Source organism: Lycium barbarum, chromosome 1 (assembly GCF_019175385.1).
Source record: "Lycium barbarum isolate Lr01 chromosome 1, ASM1917538v2, whole genome shotgun sequence".
In the NCBI taxonomy this organism is placed as follows: Eukaryota; Viridiplantae; Streptophyta; class Magnoliopsida; order Solanales; family Solanaceae; genus Lycium; species Lycium barbarum.
In genome coordinates, this window is record NC_083337.1 from 131875662 (window position 1) to 131897809 (window position 22148).

Here is a 22148-nt window from a genome sequence, read left to right on the forward strand (position 1 = left end):
CCATCAGGACCACCTGCACTTGAACTATTTAAACCAAAAACCGCCAGCTTCACCTCTTCTTTCGTAGGAGCCGCAACGAGTTCTTCATTCTGCTCGTTACTAATCATGGAAGGGACATGTTTTAGGATATCAAACTGTGTAGGAACCGCAGTTTCATGAAATTGTGCCTGAAAAAACTCAACCGCCTCCTCTGCAATATCTTCCTCGTTATCAAGCCATTGCCCCTGCGAGTTCTGTATTCGTTTCAATTGTAGCATTTTTCTTCTTCCCTTCACATAAGCATGGAAGAATTTGAAATTCTTGTCACCATCTTGAAACCAAGACATTCCAGCTTTTTGCTTCCAAAATTCCTCCTCCAAATGCAATACTCTAGTAAATTCTGCTTGCACTTTCATGAGTTTCTCCTTGTTAGCATAAGATGGATTTGATTCAAAGAGTGTTTCATGGGATTTAATCACTTCCTCAAGGTTAGTGATCTGCTGAAAAATATCACCATAAGTGGATCTGCTCCATTGGGATAAAACCTGTTTCATTTTTTTCAGCTTCACATTAAAGGTCCTGAAAGAATTAGCAACCACATCCGTCTCCCAATTTTCTTTCACAAAATCAATAAAAGTATCATGCTTAGTCCAGAAATTTAAGAATTTGAAATGTTTCTTGAATTGCTGGACCTCTTGTTTGCATTCCAGCAGCAAAGGAGAGTGACCTGAGCCACACTTGATCAAATGATTAATTTCCAAACCTGGAAACAACTGTTGTAACTCAAAGTTACCCAAACACCTATCGAGCCTCTTGAATACACAATCATCTTCCCCTCTTCCATTCCACCAGGTAAAAACACTTCCCTTATATCCCAAATCAGTTAGATTACAAGATTGAATACAGTGCCTAAAATCTTCAACTTCATTCAGAGACACAGGTAAACCCCCATACTTCTCCTCTTCATCAGTGATGACATTAAAGTCACCCCCTACTAACCATGGAGTTGTCATATCAGAAGCAAGATTATACAGAGAATCCCATAGTTCAATTCTTTCTATCCTATCACACTTAGCATAAACTAAGGTGACAACCAATTCCAAATCTACATCCTAGTTGAATAATTTCAGTGTAAGCTGCTGGACTGTGTCCATCAAGACTGTTACTTCATAGTCTTCATCAACAAAGGCCCAAATTTTGCCAGACACATTGCAAATAGCCTTCTCTAGCCCCAACCTTCTTCTGTAACTTTCCATCTTATAGGCTTGTTGAAATGGTTCCATCAAACCTACAAGAAAGAATTTGTGTTTTGTATGCATTGTTAAAAGCCTTTTAAAAGCTTTTTTTGTATTCACTGATCTAATATTCCATATTAGTGCATTCATCACTACATATGAGATTTAGAATTTGTTCTCCTTGTTGTCACCCCTGAAATATGGGGAGCATTATCCTTTGCATTTTTCTTCTTTGCTTTCACAGGCCCTTTTGCTATCTGTCTAGGGGAAATACCACTCTCTCTTGCAGCATTTAAAAAATTCTGAGCAGTTGATTCCTCATCCATATCTATTTTAGCCTCTTCCCAATCTGGAATTGCTACCTGCAAATCTGCAGCATTACCAGAACCTTTTTGCATTTCAGCCTTGTTTCTACTTGCATTTGTTTTAGAATTCTGCTGTACTATCTAAGTTTTGTTTACCCCAGAATTATCCTTTTTGCTATCCATATTATTTGCATGCCCTGTACCAGAAGACTTTGGAGTAGAATGGTGCTTATTATTGCCTGAAGCAACAGCATGCATAATTGATTTAGCACCATCATGAGGTTGCATACCAGATTCTACAGCTGGGGTCTTATCTTGAGGTTCATCAAGATTAAAGCCATCCTCCTGCATACTATCTAAAAAATGTATCTTGTCCTCCTTATCATTAGTATTATGCCTCTTGATAGCATGTTTAGAAACAGCCTGAGTGTTATCTGCTGCATTTGAAATATCCACTTCCTCTTCCTCTATTACTTTGTCAAACATTGCAAGAATCTGTTGTGATGACCTTGGTGAATCAGATTTTGGCTCACTAAATGTACTGTCGTCTTGTATTTCCTTTTCTTCATTATTTTCTTCAATCTGTTCACTCCAAAGCATTCTATCCTCACCATGAGCAGAAGTAGTTGATGGAATATCAGAAGATTCTTTATTCATAGTAACTACCAGTTCTGCAGATTTATGAAAAACAGTTTGAACCCATTGCTTAGTTTGATTTGGTGTCTTTTTTTCTGGTGTATAAACAGGTGCATCAACATTAAGAGGCTTCTCAACCACCACATCAAAAGGCATCACTGTATTGACCTGCTTCACAAGGCTATTCCTTACATTTGGAATCACTGCAGCTTTCACGACTGGATCAATAACTGCAGCCTTAAGAGTTGTATTCCCCTTAACTGCTGCCACCATCAGCTGCTTGTTGGCATCAACAACTCTTTCCTCTTGTTCCTCTTCAACCCCATCTAAAGCATTACATTTATTGGTAACTTGAACACCTGTACCAAGCTGTTTTTGCACCTTCTTTGGATCATTTTCTTCAACTGCTGGCAAGGCCAGTTTCAACTGCTTGTTTCCATTATTATTCCCATGTTTCTGAGCTTTGTTATATTGCCATTTGTGTAAGTCCTTAACATTGCCAACTACTTTCCCACTCTCCAACACCTTAATCACGTGGTTCCTATTTCTATAATTTGATTGATTAAATTGTGATTGCCTTCTAATATTTTTGTTTGTACCTGTGTCCTGTACCTTATTTGTCACAGCCGACTGTTTACCTTTGCCATTTGCAGTATGCACTTGCAATTCCTCCTCCTCCCGCTCACCTTCACCTTCTTCCACCATTTCTTTTTCAGGAAGCAAGTCTGGATGAATTTTCCAGCATGTTTCTTCATCGTGACCTTGTAGACAACACTCTTTACAATACTTTGGCATGAAATCATATTGTATCGTCACCCACTTGGTTTTAACTTCTCCAGTAGCACTATTAACAACTTGGATAGCCACTCTCTTAGGATGCTCCTTCAGTAAGTCAACCTCCACCTTGACTCGAGCACAACTTGGTCGTGTCTTATTTTTGGTAGCCAAATCTAAAGTGAGTGGTTTTCCTACAGCTGAAGCCATTGAAAATAATTGGGATTTTCCAAAATAATTCGGTGCTAGAGTTGGGAACGAAATCCAAGCAATTGCAATGCTCGTTTCTTTGTTCGATTCAAACCAAGGATCCCATTTAAGTGTTCGCATCGGATGGGTCCATTGAGATTCCTTAAGCCAAAACGCAGGTTTGGACATGAGCGTGACATAATCTTCAAATAATTTGCATCTAATCAAAATGTGTCTATTACACAAAAAACCAATAGTAACATCGGTTTTCAATTCACACTGCCTAGCAAGCGAAGTATGTAAAAATTGCATATCGGGCACTCCATACGAAAACTTACCAACAACTGCATATTGTAATTCCTCTTGAATAATCATATGATTAATTTCTTCCATGGAATATTGAATTGTTGGTTCCCCATGTATATAAACAATGGGTTTCAACGGAATTGGTGCAATTTCTTCACTGTTCGGAATTTCTCCATTGATACCCACTTTCGAAATTCCTCCATTGATGCCCAATTTCGAATTTAGAGCAGTAGGCAACAATAATTTGGATTAATCAAGTGGTGGAGCTGCTGTATATGAGCTTGGCACATTGAAATTCGTTGAAATTGTTGATGGGTCACCTGTTGGCAGTGGTATATACGAAATTGGGGAATTGAAATTCGCTGAATTTGGTGGTGGTGCACCTGTTGGCAGTGAAGTCACACTTTTTTGTACAATAGGAGCAAATGTGTTCGTTGATGGTGCTGCACCTGCCAGTGATGGTATTGTGTTCGTATTGTGGGTTGCAAAACACGTTGGTAGTGATGGTGTTGCACCTGTCAGTGACGTGGGAGCATTAAAATTAATTGGGTTTTGATTATTTGAGTTGTTTGAAATAGGTTTGGGTATTGTAGTTGGTTGTAGAGGCTGGACAACCTCAAGGGGAGGCTGTCCAGTGGCGTTAGACACCATTAATGGTGAAGAAGAAGCTTTCTCTCACTAGTTCCTAGAGAGAAGAGAGAGCATATTGGTACATGGTACGGGGTTTTTTTTTTTTTTTTTTTCAGTGGTGGTTTTGGGGTTTTTTTTTTTTTTTTTTTTTTAGCAAATTCCTGTTTGATGCGCCTTTTTTTTTTTTTTTTTGAGGTGACCTTGAAATGACAAGAAAATAGTAGGATGTATGCACAACGTCTTCAAACTCCTCAAATGTGAACGCCTGTCAGCCCACATGAACTTTCCTGTTCTACGAGAACTTTGAAATAGAGTCTTATATATGAGAAAAATCATCAATACTAAAGACTACATAAAATGATGTTGGAGTGGAATTGGTAAATATTGACTAGGTTTCTTCGGGAATCCTATGGAGGCGTCAGTGTCACATCAGCATTTGTGTTTACGTGTTCAATTTTATATAAGTTGAGGTGTCTATTTGTGCACACTCAAAGTTGGAGGACATACTTGTCAGCTGAGACTAAGTTTGAGGGTCTGTTTATGTATTATGCCTATAATTTATTATTAAGCCAAAATGAAGCATTAGATGTCGCAGATGAGACTATAATTTATGACCAAACCCCTCGACAACCACTTATGGTCGTCAAGATTTTTCACTTGAATACCTCAACTAAACCTTATTTCATTTAGACACCTGAGCTAGGGCCCGGATGTGCCATTTAGACACTTTTCGATGTCATGGCAACTTGCGTGATTTACACACCAAAACACTAAACTAGCACGTGAAGAGCCCAAAAAAACAGATTTTTTTTAAAAAAATCTTTTTATTTCTTTCTTCTTATTTATTCTTTTTCTCTTTGTTCTCCATTTAACAAACTTTCCACCATTACTATCATGTTCACGAGAAAAAATGAAGACCGCCACTATCCTCTTTCTCCCTAAGCATTTACCGGATAAGAAAGATGTCTTTTTTTTTGGATAAATATATTCAATAAACAAAAGAAAAATAATATTCCCAAAAAGATTAAAAAAAAAAAACTGAATTTACATCCAAACTCATGTTAATGAGAAACTCTCTCGAAATTATACAGTGTGGTGGTTGTTGTAATAGAAATTGAAGAAGAAAGAGGTGGTGACTATGGTTATGTCAAATCAATTTACATCCTGCACTCCTTTCCATGATTATGTGAATATAGCCGACTATAAGTCCATTTTATGTACTCCCTCCATTTAAGAATGAAACTTTTGAGAGATTTCTTACCACTCCATGCTTCTTATGATATCTTGTCATGGATACTTTTTTGTAGGGCTAAAATTATACGAGTGTACTCAACAACCTGAAAAGATCATAACTATTTAGATACCTTTGTGGTCTTGATACATTATTTGTTTAGGAGTATATATTACTCCCTCCGTCTCAAATTATCTGTCGTGGTTACTCAAAAAGGTTTTCTCAAATTATTTGTCGTTTTAGAAGTTCAAGACACAAGTAGTGGAATTCTATCATTAACGGAGATGACACATAAATAAAGTAAATATTTAATGGAGAGAGGCTATAACTTAAACAAATACTCTCTCCTAATTAATACCTTCTAAGGGCGTGTAAAAAAAAAAAAAAAAAACCCCACTGATAATTTGAAACAGAAGGAGTTTTCTGTTTTTCTTTCGAATCCTGTTTTGAGAATTGAACCGTTTATACTGAGAAGTTTGAAATTGAGTTTCTTATTGCCTGGCTATAATTGTGTGGTGACCGGTGAGAGTCACGTTTCCTAATGGAATATGGTTTCTCTTAGTTTCGTATAACTCCTTATATTAAACCCCAAATCGAAATGATCATCCACATTTATACCCTTCAAAAAATACATTGAAATACTATGACAACAACATATCCAGTGTAAATCCACAAGTGTGGTCTAGGAAAAAAAAATAGATTGAACTATATATTTCCTCCGTCTTAATTTAAGTGTTTTAGTTTTACTGGGCATAAAATTTAAAGAATAAAAAGAGATTTTTGAATCTTGTAATCCTAAATTAAAGATGTGCGTAATGTACTAAAATGTTCTTTGAATCTTGTAGTTTTACACTTGCATGGAGAATGTTTGCACTGTCAAAAAGAAAACTAAGACACTTAAATTGAGATGGAGAGAATACTATAATATATCAGACTTGGAAGTCTACTATGTATTTGCTACCGATTTTCCTAGAATTTATTTGAATATTTCAGTTCAATTTTTTGTATTTCCTTCGAGAAACAAGTTCTGATAATAGTATAGTAAATGTATCATTAAGTTTTCCTAACTTTATGTAACGCCCGTTTCTTTCATGCACTTTTTGAACCTATGTGCCATATATCCGTGTTTTGAGTTGTTGGAAGGATTAGATTATGTTCTTACATGATGATCATGTGTTGGAAGTATTTTAACTGAAATGGCGTGAACATATGTGACCATAAATAGATTCCAGTTTGCAAATTTTATCACTTCTTCGTCCATCTAGGGCGCGACGAGAACAAATTTTGGCTCCCAACTTTCATCCAACACTATGGTATGTTATTCTAAGATAAACTCTCCATTCTAAGTAAATTAAAGCTAACCTCGACCTTTAATCCATGATTTAATGGTTGAAACCCCAAATTATTCCAAATCTCTCGAGAACATAGGGTTGGGGATTTGTTACATAGTAATGTTATCAATATTTGCACCCAAAAAAACAAAGGTTATTAATATTAGAAGTCTGCCTTCAGCATGAGATAAAGTGCCCTGAATTTATCAAACCTAAACTTATTACGCCATGCATTTTTTCCACTTTCTCAGAGTTTTTACATTGTGAGAATTCAATAAATGTAGCTGCCACAATTGTTGTTTTCCAAGGAATGAATGTCCGAGTTGTGTTAAGAAAGGTGGCACTTGAATTGGAAGTAGCAATTGGTCAAGTCTTAGATAGAGTTAAATTGTTGCTTAATATAGAAAGGTGTCATTCTAAATATAGACGGGTCTTAGATAGAGTTGAAAAATACAACTGCCACAATTGTTGCTTTCTGAAGGCAAGTGTCAACTACTCTGCAGATACCAGAGGTTGTACATTTCCCCAAAAATGGAAGTCTCAAAATTACTAATATGTTGTACTCCCTCCATCCCAATTTATATAAAACTCTTTCCATTTTAGTCAGTCCCAAAAAGAATGACATCTTTCTATATTTAGCAACAATAATGACATCTTTCTATATTTAGCAATAATTTAACTCAAAGCAAAAAAATACAGAAATCGCCAGAATTTTATAGAACACCCTTTCTTTATAGTATTGATTTTCAATGGAAATGGTTCTCTTTATCTACTTTTGTTTGAATTATTGCTCAGCCTTTTTCTTCTGCCCATTTTTGTGGTGCTCCTCGAACATGGCACGTTTATTACGGCACATTATGGTAGTGGAAAGACCAGATCAACAGGCCTGGGATGATGTGAAGTTAAAGGCCGCAGAATGGAACTTCCCTGAATTGAATCCAACTAGGATTCACTGGTTGAGCCCACAAAGGATTTATAATCAAATTCTCAAGAATGTGTCTATAACAAGGGGTTACCTTGGTCTTTCTCTCGAGGTAACTGGTGCATGTGTGACAGAGAGATTAAATTCTTGAAATTGTTCTCTTTGTCACCGTCTTAAAACGAGGGAGTTTTCCATGTAAACTGCTCGGTTTTGTCTCTTTGTTCTTCTCTATTTTCTGTTGTCTTTGCACCCGTTTAACTTTTCCTTCCATGAAAGCTATAGAGAAATGCAAACCAAATATAGCATCTTAACTTCCTATGACATATTATATTGTCAGGGCTCCATTGATGTGTAAACCTTTGGATTTATTCTGCCATAGGTCTCTGACCTCAGCTTCGACGTACCAATCCAATTTTGTTTTACTTGTATTGTTATGAATATTGTTTCTGCTCCACCCACCAACCCCCTGAAGCCAAGAAAAAGGAAACAAAAATCACTCAAGCAAGATTATTCAGGTTGCTTGTGGTGTTTGGTATGAATCCAATTGTGATCATCCAGGACAAATGGTGGTGTTATCTGTCACCGGCCAAAAGAACAAAGTGAAAGGAAAATTAGTTAAATCATGTTCAGTATTACATGGGGAATATATTTTACCTCCTTGCACATAACCATGCATTTTGAAATCTGCAATCTTTTAAGAACTAGAACAACTGAAGGTGGTATTTGATGCCAGAATAAATATCATCGTACAAAGGTCTTATCCGTATAAGAAAGTTCCGTTAGGTGGTGAACTGATATTACATGGGGTAGCTATACACTACTAAAAACTAGCTATTTACCTACGTGGGCTTACCGAGGGACAAATTCTATGTAGCTATTCCGAGGGACTTTGCCATGGTGTACCTCGGAAAAGTCAAATATTTTAATTTTTAATTATTTCTTAAAAATACCGAGGGATGTCCCTCGGTAAATTATATGAATTTTTTACAATCAACATTTATTTGACTATACCGAGGGACTCTCTCGGTACATAATAAAAAACAATTAAAATTTCTGAGAGAGACCCTCGGTAATATAAATACAAATATTCTGAATTTCTTTTTTTCCTGTACCGAGGGACACCATCAGTATATTAATAGAAAGTAAATGAAATTAAATAAAATATACCGAGGGAGTCTCTCGATAAAATAGATATAATTATTTTGAGTTTTCTGTTTTAAAGTACCGAGGGATGTCTCTCAGTATATTTAATTATGTAAAATTGAGTATTTAATAAATAAATATTTTATATTTTTTAAACAAATAATAGCGAGGTGTCAATTGATAAGTCCCTCGGTAATTGTTTAAAGGTTTATTTTTCCCTTTTTCAGTTACATCACCGTTCTAGACTTACCGTAAGAAAAATTAGTAGTACCACTTATTTATTGTACTAAGTTGGCATTTGGCCATGAAAACCAAATATTTTTCACATTATTTGAAATTTTGAAGTTGGAGTTAAAGATAGAGTTGTGTTTGGTTAGAGTTTTGCAAAGAATATTTGGTTGTTTGAATGTATTGAAAGTGGAAAAAGTGAAAAACATGTTTCTAGGTGTTTTTCAAATTCCAAATGCAACTTGGAATTTTCATGGCCAAACGTTGATTTTCAAATAAAGTGAAAACGTTTTCTGGGAAAAGGTAGAAGTATATTAGTGGTATTCTTAAGTAATATTATTGTAACTTATAAATTGATGTAACAGTCAATCATTAGTATCTTTTAAGAAATATTATTGATTGATTAGCCTTACGTCAATATTTACAGTAATTGAAATTGTATTTGTGATATTCTATCATGTTACAACCACTTAATGAGTCTGAATGATTATTAAAGATCTGCAACAGTCTTAAATCATTAACATGTCAATTAAAAAAAATTATATAAAGATGGCAGCTCAACCCTTCCTCCCTTTAATCATCGCTACCGCTACGGCATCCCCCATCATTATAAATTATCATCATCGCCCACCATTATTAACTATCTCTACTCACAACCACTGCCATTGTCAATTACTACAATCAACGTACGTTGTCACTAGTCACTATTTACAATCACCACCACTAACCACCGTTTCTACAATAAGCATCGTTCATGACTACCTACAATCACCACCATCAGTCACCACTATATATTGTCAATCACTGTCACCATTCACCACTGTATATCGTCAATTACCGTCATTATTTACCAACACTATTAGCTATCACTATCAATCACCACCACCAATCATTACCATCAACTTCTACTATCGACATTCATTACCACTAGCTACTACCCACAATACCACCATTAGCCGACACCATCTTCAATTGACACCCACAACACCACAACTAGTCATCGCTACCACCAACCTTCATATAATATTTTTAATTTTCTTTTAATAACATATTAGATTAACTTTGTTGTTATTTCCCGTGCTTTGATTATCCTGTGGTATCTGTGTCGATTGCATTATTTTATTTTATATTATTTCTTTTCCATGTCACTTTGAATTTCTTAGCCTTATCTGACTTTTTTTTATGCTTTTATGCTTTTCTGGAGCCGAGGGTCTTTCGGAAACAGCCGTCCTACCTTGGTAGGAGTAAGGTCTGCGTACACTCTACCCTCCCCAGACCCCACGATGTGGGATTTCACTGGGTTGTTGTTGTTGTTGTTGTTGTTGTTGTCGTATTAGATTAACTTTGTATTGTATTAAATTTCATACTAATTTTTAAAAATAAAGAATACTTTACACATTCAGATGTCGGAAAACAAACAGTCTTAAGTCTTAACTCTTAATAATGTGGTATTGAGACCTTAATACAACATCTTAGTATTCATATGTGTATTTAGATTTAGACATATAATTCTTAATGCAAATCTTAATATTCAGACGTTCATTCAGATTCTGACGTCTTAATTTTAATAAAAACAAATGAGACCTTAGTGATTCTTTTTGTGTTTGGAGAGAACTTGATTTGACATTTTCAAAATAATAATTATTATTTTTCACTCTTTTAGGATAAATTCATCTTTTATTAAAAGAATCTCAATTTTGTCTTAACAAATACTCCATCCGCATAAAAAAAAAAAAGTCCACTTATCAAATAAAAAAAAAACTAACCATGTTTTTCTATATTTGCCCCTATTAAGTGTTGTATGATCAAATTCAATGCTTATTTAATTAGCGGTAATTTAGTCAAATTACCTATTTTTGTCTAGGAGTTAGTGTTTTCTTAAGAGGTATGCAAATGGATAAGTGGACTCTTTTTTTGATCCGGAGGGAGTATAAAATATATTTTGTTAAGTTAAATTTTTATTCAACTGGTTGTTCCATCTAAAGCAGTTCTGATTTAAATTATAAATATTTAAAGTGAGTTTTTCGTAACTTTTCTACATAATTTTACAGTTATTATCTAAATTTTAAAAAAATATTTACTTATTATCTCCAAGATTATAAGAGATTTTTTTAATGCTATATACTTAGAGCCAAAAAAAAAAAAACAGAGAGAAAACTTAAAAGGGAAAAGAACAAAAGCGGGAAAATCAAAACGCCAAAAATTTCAGCAAAAAGAAAGAGGGAATCTTTTCCACTTCTTTTTCCGCAAAAACCTTTCCACTCTTCTTCACTGATCCATTCCATTTTCACGAAAAGAACTGAAAAAAGACAAGACTACGAACAGAGGGAAGCTAAGATTGAAGTTGTAACATATTCAATTGGTATCTAGAAGCTTTTCTTTGAGATCTTCCCCCAAACCCCTTTCTATCAATCCACACCACGTATAATTTTCCTAATAGCGAAATATACCCTGAAATTCTATCTACTTTGTTCGAAATTGAAATTTATTTGATCTTAACTGTGTTAGATAATCCTTTTCTGCCTTTTTATTTTGAATATCTAATTCTCGTGTTTTTAGGGCATTTTTCTTATTAATGTAAATACGTGAAATTTCAGATGTTGTGTCTTAAGTTTGCATCTTTTTGTGATTTATTTTTTGTTTGGGAGATTAAGGTTTCCAATCGCATAGTTCTTTTTCTGATTTTTTTCTGGGTTTGAAATGCAAACTGTTTTGTTCTTTAGGGCATTTTTTGTTATACTGAATGTATATAATCGAAATTTCTTGTTGTCTGTGTCTAAAATTTTCATTTTTTTGGGACTTATCTTTGTTTGAGGAAATTAATATTTCCAATATTTTGTCTATTCACGACTATGTCACTTTTCCCCCTCATTTGGATTATGAAAAATTGGTTGCAAATTATGGAGATCCTTCTAAGTTTCTGAAATTTTAGGAATTCACTTTACAACTAAACATAGTCAACATAATATTTAAGCTATGTGACTATGTTATTAATTAACCCATGAACTATAAATTTTGTTGCAAATTGTAGTTGCGTAATTTGCAAATTGTGGTTGCTTAATTTTCAGCATCTTTCCGTTAGAGTTCTTGTCGTTGGAAAATTGGTATGTATTTCAGCATTTAGATGCTAGCAAATACAAATAATGACTTAAACAACATTAACTTTGTTTATTTCATTTGCAGGAAGTTTCTCTTGGTAGACCACCCACCCGTCATAAGGTATGGAAGAAGACCCATACGAAAATCGAAGACGGAAAAGAAGTTTGGGTCTCGCCATGGGCAGAGGATACCTATGTATGCTCTAAACTTACTTGGAATATATTTGGCCAGTAATATTATTTTATGGTTCCTGGTAAGAGTTAAGACTCTACTTCTATATTTTGCTCTATCAAATTGAAAACAGATGCAAAACTGTGTATTTCAAGACGCTCACTTCTTATACTTACCTAACAGCATGCTTATACCACGAAATACTCATTGACTTACTTTTTTCGCCTGAGATGTATACAGGCCTTTTCTACTGACTTTGCAAATATATGTGGCAAGATAGCAAGAGATTACAGGTTAATCTGCATTGATTCCAACATATTGTAGGTATTTTAAGATCCGCATATGATCTTAAGTCTACCTTGTCTACTTTTAGCACCTTCAATCATCATAGAGTCGCAGGCATAGATCAAACTTAGAGGGTTTGGAGATCTACATAGGTTAGAGTTGGATGTTATTCACCAACCGATTTAGGTTGCTTCATATAGTATAACATCTGCGGCATTGTATCCAATCCTCTGTTTGTTTGGCATTAATCCATTAATGCCACATCAGTGCTAAATCTGGTGGTCTTGTTGCAACTTGCATGAAGTTGTGAAGTTTGGTCATATATCAGAGGAGGGAAAGGAGTGTGTTGTGATGGAAGAGTGGGAGATGCCATGAACTTGGAAGTTATTCAGAATTTCAGGTGCCCGTCTCTGGGGAGACTTTGGTTCTGCAATTTTTTAACTTGCTTGAGAAGCATAGTCTCTGTCAATATCAGAGAATTAATGGGGAACATAAATAAAACTCTCCACCAGTGCTTGTTAGAGTGAAAATAGAAAAAAGGAGACAAGGGCATCAGGGCTTTAAGCGAGAAGCGAATTGCACACTTATTGAAAGGAAGCACATATTTAATACATAAACATTAAATAAATTAAAATCTTATCAAAAATAACATTATAAGCAGATGTGTCAGATTAAGAAGTAAAAAAGCTAATAAGTTACTATAAAATATACTAACAATAGAGCAGCTGACATGAATCACGGAAAGCGAAATTGTTTGCATATCTCTGCCAAAAACTGAGCCTACTGGATAAGTGTTACACTACACGACAAAGCTGGACGTGTTTTTCACCAAGGCTAACAATCTTGAAAGGAAGCACCTATTTAGATCACATGGATAAAAGTTGTCTTAAGAGATTTAAATCTATTGGAATCCAGGCAAATATTTGATAATGCTAACTGGTGAACGTTGACGCTTAGATTTGTTGTTACAATTGCATGAAATCCAGTGCTTGTCAGGAGTCTTTTTAGTCTGATTAGAGACTTGTAAGTTAGTATAGGTATAAGTATAAGATTAAGACAATTTCTAATTTATTACAAAACCTCTAGCATTGAATGAATTGGACCAAAATGGTAGGATGATTCACGCACCCCGGCAACATTAGTGGATTAATTCTCTTATATAATGACCATTGAGTATTGACATATATATATCTAGTTGCTAGAAACGTCTTCCTTTAGCCTCATAATCATAATTGTTGGTTTCTCTACCATTCTGTTAATCATGGCTAATCTATGATGGTATCCTGTGTTGACTAAACGGATATGTATTGATCTAAAAGCTATGGTATATTAAAGGATAAGAAAAAGTTTCATGCTTTTTAGTGTTATGAGATATTTGAGTGTAGCTGTAATTAGGATACTATTCATCTTTTTCAGTGTTATGAGAGATTTGGGTGTAGCTGTAATTAGGATACTATTCAAGGGGAAAGCTCTCTTTCCCAACCAAAAAGCTTAAGCAGTAGCATATTTTTGTAAACTTAGTTATCCCAGCACCTTAGTTAACCATTAACTTGTCATTTCTACCACTATCTAATCCATATAACGATGTTAGTGATTTTCTGGAACTTTTTGGTTTATGCTCCCTCCGGCTCATGATAAGTGTCCACTTTGCCTTCTTATTTTGGTCCAAAATAAGTGTCCATTTGCATAATCAAGAAAGAATTAACTTTATTTTTCCAGAGTTGCACTTATTTAAGTGTTAAGTGACTATATCCCAATGTGTCAAGTTAATAGTAAAATGCAAATTTCAATTAAGGGTAGTTTAGTCAAAACAATCTATTCTTTTCGGAGTTAGTATTTTCTTAAGGGGTGTGCTAAAGGTTAAGTGGATGCTTATTTTGAATCGGAGGGAGTAATAAATAGGGTTGACGAAGGTTTCTTATTAGAAATTGTTTTTAAGGAATTCAATTGAAGAAGTAAGCTTAAGAGCAAGGATTTGTTTCTTATGTCAGAATTGTTGAATTTATTATGCAGCTGTAAAACCTGAAATATTTGTTGATTGATGCATCACGCATCGTTAGCCATATATTTCTCTTCTGATTGTTAAGGCATGCTAGAATTTTATCAAACCGGTGATTTGGCTTTTGCTTATTTGGTTCCAATAGACAAGACTATTTGTGTCTAGTAAGGCGAGGGAATAGGAAAAGAAAAAGACTATGGGAAAACTTGAAAATGGACACGTTATGACAAGCCTTGTATGAACTGTAAGCTCTTCTAAAGAATAGAAGCTGCCATAGGCTATACATCCTCTGCCCTCTGAACTTGTGGTTTATTTCGTGCAGTTATTCTTTCATTTATATAACGATGTTTATAGCAAATTAGGAAATGTTGAAATATTAATTGTCGTCATTGAATGTATTGTGCAGGAGGTACTTCCTAGATTATCTCCTCGTCTTGGTGTTGAGGCAAACTAGAGCAATGCTTGATTTTTGGTAATACTTTTCTGCCATTTATCGATGATTTTGGCTATCATTTCTTACCTCCCTGATCCATAAAAGTGAACCTTGTCTATTAATGTTTGCTGAAGGACAAATGTATTTGTTAACTGTCACTTAGTCTTACCTACTTTCTCAAATTGAAATCAAATGTAAAACTGCAATGGCATACATTTTCTGATTATCACTTCTCAGTTTCTTTTTGCACTATCAAATTGAAAACAGATGCAAAACTGTGTATTTCAAGACATTCACTTCTTATACCTACCTAATAACATGCTTATACCACGAAATACTCATAGACTTACTATTTTCACCTGAGATGTATAAGGGCCTTTTCTATTGACTCTGCAAATATGTGTGGCAAGATAGAAAGAGATTGCAGGTTAATACCTTTGAAGCTTGGACATTTCATACTTATATTAGTCTTATTCACATTGACATAAATCTGCTTTGAAAATATATGTTGACAAGTGAAAACAAGATTTATCTTGCATGACACCTTGGTTTAAGATTCAAATATTCTGAAACCTTGGAGATTCTGCCCATCCGAACATCGGCTGGGCAGCTTACTAAAAAGCTACTCAAGTAAAATGAAGTTATCTTGTATTGTTTTTTTCCCTTTTCAGAATTTCTTTTATACCGTTTGTTTATATTCTAAAGTTTACTTTTCGTGTAGAATCGATATAATCTGGAGAGGATGTAGAGGTGAGGTGACCAGAAGCATGGAGACGATGAGGATCAGGAGAATAGACAGCATCGAGAGGCAGAAATGGAGTATTAGGTGTCAATTGTTATTTTTTTCAAACTTCTGTTATTTTGGATCGTTTGAAGTCTAGTGGGATGCTTTTGATATATTTTGCATAACGTCGAAGTTGGTTGGATAATTACGATGTTTGTTGGCTTAATTTTAATGCTTGAATCATTTTAGAGTATTTTTATTATTGTTTTGATGGCTATTATTGGCTTTTTTTCTGTTTCTATTGAAATCTTTTATATAGCAGGTGGTGCGGTAAAAAATAGGTATTGCTTGCCAAAATAATACCAGAAATACTGAGGGACTTACCGATAGAGTCCCTCGGTAACAAGTGTAACTGCAAATCTCAGATTTTCAGGTTACCAAGGGACATCCCTCATTAATTTTCAAATATCCAAGTACTTTGAATTTACCTTACCGATGGACATTCCTCAGTAAATGAAAAATATAATTGTTAAATATTTATATTGATCGAGGGTTGTCCCTCGGTGTATTTAAATTTTTTAATTTAATTAACATTAATATATCGATGGATGTCCCTCGGTAAATATATATCAATATTATATATATTTTTTAAGTACCGAGGGGCGTCCCTTGGTATATTTAATTTTGCATGAATATGAGGGAAGGGAAGTACCGAGGGATGTGTGAGGGTCTCCATCGGTATTTGCCGATAGTGTCCCTCGGTATTATTTACCAAGGGTCAAATTACCTACAAGCCTAGTACCGATGGCGTCCCTCGATAAATCCTGGTTATCGATGGATGTCCCTCGGTAAATTCCATAGGTAAATCAGGAATTTTTAGTAGTGCTAGCTCTCAAGAACATCAAATATGATGTTTGGACTGGCAGGTGGCAGCTTGAGATCAATTGTGTTATTCAGAATTTCATGGCTATTCAATGATCTATTAGTCTAGCATCTATAGATATCTCAAGATAATCAGTAAGGCATTTCAACTACGAAACGTACAAAGAGCTATCTCTAGTTATATATTTTGCATCTTTCATTAGGAATGTCCTGCTTTATAACTACAAATTAAAAGAGCAGAATGAAACCTAAAACTCATGAATTTGATTCGCTGTGCAGATTACCTCATGTCACTAAACATGAGGAGGACTAACACTATACCTGGCAATGCAGGTGGGAGCTTATAACCTTATCTTTCCGTTATGCTTGCTCCAAGAATAACTTCCTCAATGAATTGAGTTCTCGAACGACATCACTGATCCGTTTTCTTTCGTTTGGAGATTCTACTGAGCAGGAAACTCCAATTTGAATCACCGAAACTAAGAATGACAGAAATTTGTCACCGGTACTGCTTCTGTTGTTATTGAGCTTGTATTTGGTCCCAAGTTCATCTCTTTCCCGGATAAGAATGGGATCTGTAATATGTATCACTCTGTCTGGTAAAGCAGCCTTGGCATAGTTATGAAGGTTTAAACTGTCGTTGAACATTTCATCAGTTGGTCTCCTCCCAATAAACATTTCCAAGAGCAGTATGCCAAAGCTGTATACATCTCCATAGATAGAGGGGCCACTTCCCATGCCCAATTCTGTGATTTATTTACATGTCAACAAAAAGTATTACAGAATTAGAGATAGATAGAAGAATACAAATATATACAGCAAAAAACTTGATTTACAGCTAATGCAGAGAAGGGTTGGCAGAGTTAAAAAATTAGCCAGTCCTGAAGACAAAGGTCAAGTACATGATGACTATTATTAAACTCTTTTGGTTCCTATATGTTCTTCAGTCATACGATTTTTGGACAACATTTTACTTAAGAAAATTTGGGAAGTAAAAGCTAAGTCAAGAACTTGGATGCATCTGCAGCTAAACAACAAAACCAATTAAACTTGAATGTCCATGCTTGTACTGCATACTAGGTTCGAGAAGATCTCCTGTTTCGACACTTGTGCCTAAAGTTAAGTAAGTTAGTGTAATAAATGAGGGTGAGAGTAGAGGAAAGGAAAAACATGGAATTGTCAAGGCTGTATTACCTGGAGGTGTATAACCAATAGTTCCCCCTACTCCTGTAGAGCTTTTTGAATTTGCTGATGAGTTTGGAATTGCTGGTGGAACAAATCTTGCCAAACCAAAATCACCAACATGTCCAGTCATGCTTTCGTCAAGGAAAATATTGCTTGGCTTCAGATCACGGTGAATTATTGGAGGTTGGCAATCATTATGCAGATAGTCCAGAGCACAGGCGACATCAATGGCAATGTTTAATCTTTGAAGAAACCCAAGCTTCCTGTGCTCCAGTGATTCAGTGTTCTCCCGAGGAGTGAAATGCAACCAGTCATGCAGGCTTCCCTTATCCATGTACTCATAAACTATGGCTTTGAATTCATTACCTTCATGATCGATACTTGAACATGCACTTAGCACCTTTACAAGATTACGATGTCTGATGTTCTTTAGAACCTCACATTCAGCTAAAAAACTCCGGGAAGCTGCAGGGTGTGAAAGGTCCAGTACCTTAATAGCAAAAACTGTACCATCGTCTTCAGAAATTCCTTTATATACTGACCCAAAAGCACCCATGCCAAGCAAATTTGATGCAGAGAATCTATCAGTTCCCCTAAGGAGACACTGATAAGATACTCTTAAGGTCGAGTTTTCAGGTATATCTGTAAGTGGTGCTTTTCTCGATCCACTTAACCGTCTTAGGCAAAGAAAACAAACTATGAATGTCAATCCTATAAGCCCACAAACTACAGGAATTACTATTTTCAACGGAAAACCTGATTTCCTTTCTTTTTTTACTTCTGCATTGCAAGCCGGAAGGTCCAACTCTAGTGTACCCCCACAGAGCTTTTTATTTCCAAAGATGGGTGCAGCAGTAGCATTACTAAAGATGCCTCTTGTGGGGACTGCACCTTCCAAATTATTGCTAGACAGATTTAAAATCTGCAGAAACTTGAAGTCCTTCAAGAATCCTGGGATTCCACCTGACAGATTGTTGTGAGAAAGGTCTAAAATTTCCAGGCCTCGCAAATTACTCATGGTTGAAGGAATACTACCCATAAAGTTGTTGTTGTTTAAGTCTAGTGCTTCAAGTTTCACACAAGTACCTAGAGTGGTAGGAATTTGTCCCTGCAACCTGTTATCAGACAGGTTTAAGTAGCCTAGATTTATCAACTTCCCAATTTCCATCGGAAGGAAACTAGTTAACCTGTTCTGAGAAAGGTCCACGCCCTCTGACAAGGATGAGAGTTCAAGAATTTCTGACGGTATGACACCACTAAGGTTATTTGAACCAAGATCCAACAGTTCCAAATTGTGGCATTTGCCTAAACTGGAAGGAATTCTCCCCTGGAGATTATTTTCTCTCAAACTGAGTCTGGTTAGAGAAGCTAAATTTCCAAATGAGATTGGAATTTGGCCAGAGAACTGATTTCCAAGTAAAGCCAACTCCTGCAAATATGTCATATCCCCGATTTCAGAAGGAATTTCACCATGAAATCTGTTGTATGCCACAAAGAAAGCCACTAGCTTCTTGAGATTGGATATCCCTCTTGGGATTTCTCCAGAAATATGATTGTTAGTTAGCGAAAACTCTATAAGCTCAGACGAAAGATTACTAACAGATGCAGGTAAGGCTCCACCAAAATTATTTGTATTGAGCTCCAAAAGCTCCAAGCTGGTGGCATTCACCAATGTGGTGATAAAGCTAAGGTCATCATTCTCCCCCTTCCCTAGATGATTGAAAGCAACTAAAAATCTCCGCATGTTCAACAAATTTCCAAGGGGCGGTACTTTTCCTGTGAGTCCATTTCTACCAGCAATAAGAAACTGAAGATTTGTGGCATTTGATAGCGTTACTGGAATATTTCCAGTTACACTGTTTCTATGAATGCTAAGGAACTGCAAATTAGGAAGAGTAATACCAAGCAATGGAGGCAAATTCCCTTCTATATGATTTGTTCCAACATCAATGGCCACCATAGAAGATTGATTGAAAAGACAAGGAGGCAGGGTTCCACTCAAATTGTTCTCATTCACTACAAAGTACTTTAAGTTTGGCAATTGGCATAATTCATCAGATATTTTTCCGACCAATTTATTCTTGCTTGCCAAAAAAGTATCAAGTAAAGAAAGATTACCAAGAGAAGTCGGAATACCTCCTGTAAAGTAGTTAGAAACAAGAAAAAGTTCTTGGAGTTTCAACAATGTGCCTAATTCTGCTGGAATTTCGCCTACCATCGTATTATATGAAAGAGCAACAGAAAAAAGGTTGATGCAACCAGAAATGTTTGATGGAATATGACCGGGAAATGAGTTATTGTCAAGGCGTAAAATCTGTAACCTATGTAAGAAGCCAAGTTCTGATGGGATTTCACCAGAAAAGCTGTTGTTTTGGAGCTTAATGACATGAAGATAGCTCAAATTGCCAATGCTTGGTGACAAAGAACCCCTCAATTTCAGAGAATTAAGATCTAAAACTGTGACTCTTCGGTGACGACGACCACACGAGACACCAAGCCAGTTACAGAAATGGATGGTTTCATTCCAGGAATCCATGATCCTCAAGGGATCATCAATGATCATACTCTTGATTTCGAGCAGCGACATTCTGTCTGTTTCATTGGCCCTTGAGCAGAGAGCATAGGGTAGCAAAGAAAAGGTCAGTAAAGATACCACAACAGTATACTTCATTGTATAGAAGTGAGAATAACTGAACTGAAAATTCTCTGTATGACTTGGGAGAATCATTTTAGATGTTTATGGAAAGGAAGAAACCAAGAGCAAAGTTGATAGCAAAAGGTACTGGTCTCCTACTCTTTTAACTTATCCCAATTAATTGTTTGCATGATATTTCATGACATTGACAATTTGGGTATATTTTGGGAGACTACAAAATACAGAAAGCGACATAAAGGTTCACGTGGAAGATTCTCCTAGTACTATAGGTACCACAAATTGGACTGATGAGACGTAAATTTAGGCAAAAACTTGCGCTTGACTTGCTGGCAAATTATTGGAATTAAGTTTGTGCTTTCTCTAACCTCTGCCAGACTGTCCTATAAATTCTCTACTGCATACTATTGTCGTTCATTTTTTTTAAGATATAATATTGAGAATAAAATTAGGGGAAACTTACGTAATTGCCCTTAGGCCAACTAGTTTACCAAACATGGTCGAAGTATACACTATATCTATACACTTCGACCGTACATGTTGTGTATATTATATGTATACGTATGCACTACCTATACGCTGACATATTATATTTTGTAAATTAGATGGCCGAATGGTATTTGGCTGTATATTTTTACCGGTTATTTTAAAATGATTTTCTTTTGTCTCGTAGTTTTTGCTTTTTTAATACAATTTCTGTTATTCTGATATAAACAATTTAAAATTCTCTGAAGCATGCGTTAAAGGGAAAATGTAAAGTATTTCGATGGAGAAGACTAATTGAGTAGGTGAATGGTTAGTTAGGTGAGATGTGGGACGTCTGACGTTTGGTCACATATGGTAGTAAATAGCAACATGTCGTGTGAACTTATTCAGAGATGTCGACGAAATTGGTCAGTCTTAATCAGTGCGCTTTATTCTTCTCCATGACTTTTAAGAGTTTACAGAATTTGTGGTCCAAAAATGTAAACTTCGTGGAAATTAGAGCAGGGACACTTTTTATGTAGGAGCCAAAGAGCAAAGGAATACTATTAATATGTATCTCTACTTTTCGCTTCTCGAGATTTATATGGGATAAATTTTGATCAACATTTTAAGATGTATTGTTTAACCAAAATGATATATGAAAATCTGCAACTTATAGTACTTTTCGTATAATTTTTCAAATATATAAACTTTTATGTTAAAATATTGAATTAATCTAATTCAATTTAACTTCAAAGTTTAGTCAAATTAACTCTCGAAAAACAAAAAATATTACATAAATTGGAACGGATGGAGTAATTGTTTTCCTTTATCATGTAACGTGTGACACTTGCAAAGTTGATATTCTAATATTCATGTCTGTTAAAAAAAGTACTACTATGTATATTCTATTATGAAATATTATAATAACATGGTGGATGTCCAACTCCTAAAGAATTAACTTCCACTACTCTTCTCCATGATGTATAGTTAATCATCCACTACTTCCTCACCATTATGTGGTTATTACTCCCACACATTCATGATCTCCCCCATAACTATCCCATGATGTCAATTGGTTAATGTCATCTTTAAGACATCCTTTGTAACTCTAGCTCTATGTAATAGTATAAGTAGAGGTATGTGATGTGACATGAATACACACTTGAATACATTTGGATGAATAAGAAATCTCTCCTCTCTTGTCTCTCTCTATTTATATTATTTTCATCCTTTACTATTATTACTCTTTTAGCTTAATTTTACAGCACGTTATCAGCACGAGGCTCAACGATTAAAGGTAAGAATATTATTCACGAAGTTGTTTCGTGCGAAAGTTTGTA

At 35.3% G+C, this 22148-nt stretch overlaps 1 protein-coding gene and 1 long non-coding RNA gene across 3 annotated transcripts; one reads left to right on the forward strand and one right to left on the reverse strand.

Annotated features, from left to right (window-relative positions):
- Window positions 1–10909: 10909 nt before the first annotated feature.
- LOC132602832 (uncharacterized) lies at window positions 10910–15891 on the forward strand. 2 transcript variants are annotated; one of them, XR_009567892.1, is made up of 4 exons: window positions 10910–11331; window positions 12093–12261; window positions 14870–14935; window positions 15618–15891. It is a non-coding gene; the product is annotated as an uncharacterized LOC132602832 (long non-coding RNA). The 2 variants fall into 2 exon arrangements; XR_009567882.1 differs by having other exon boundaries at window positions 10934–11331; window positions 12093–12203; window positions 15618–15890.
- Window positions 15892–16645: 754 nt separating this feature from the next.
- Window positions 16646–20496, reverse strand: LOC132637883 (probable LRR receptor-like serine/threonine-protein kinase At3g47570). Its single transcript, XM_060354906.1, has 2 exons — window positions 17697–20496; window positions 16646–17248 (listed from the first exon to the last, which is right to left on the reverse strand). The coding sequence occupies exons 1-2, from the start codon at window positions 20413–20415 to the stop codon at window positions 16863–16865; spliced, it is 3105 nt and encodes a 1034-aa protein (XP_060210889.1). The 5' UTR covers window positions 20416–20496; the 3' UTR covers window positions 16646–16862.
- Between the last annotated feature and the right edge of the window lie 1652 nt (window positions 20497–22148).

Coding starts and splice junctions, on each gene's coding strand:
- LOC132637883 (XM_060354906.1), bottom strand. CDS start 20,415: ATGATTCTCCCAAGTCATACAGAGAATTTTCAGTTCAGTTATTCTCAC. Junction 17,249..17,696: donor TATTGGTTATACACCTCCAG/GTAATACAGCCT, acceptor AATAAATCACAG/AATTGGGCATGGGAAGTGGC.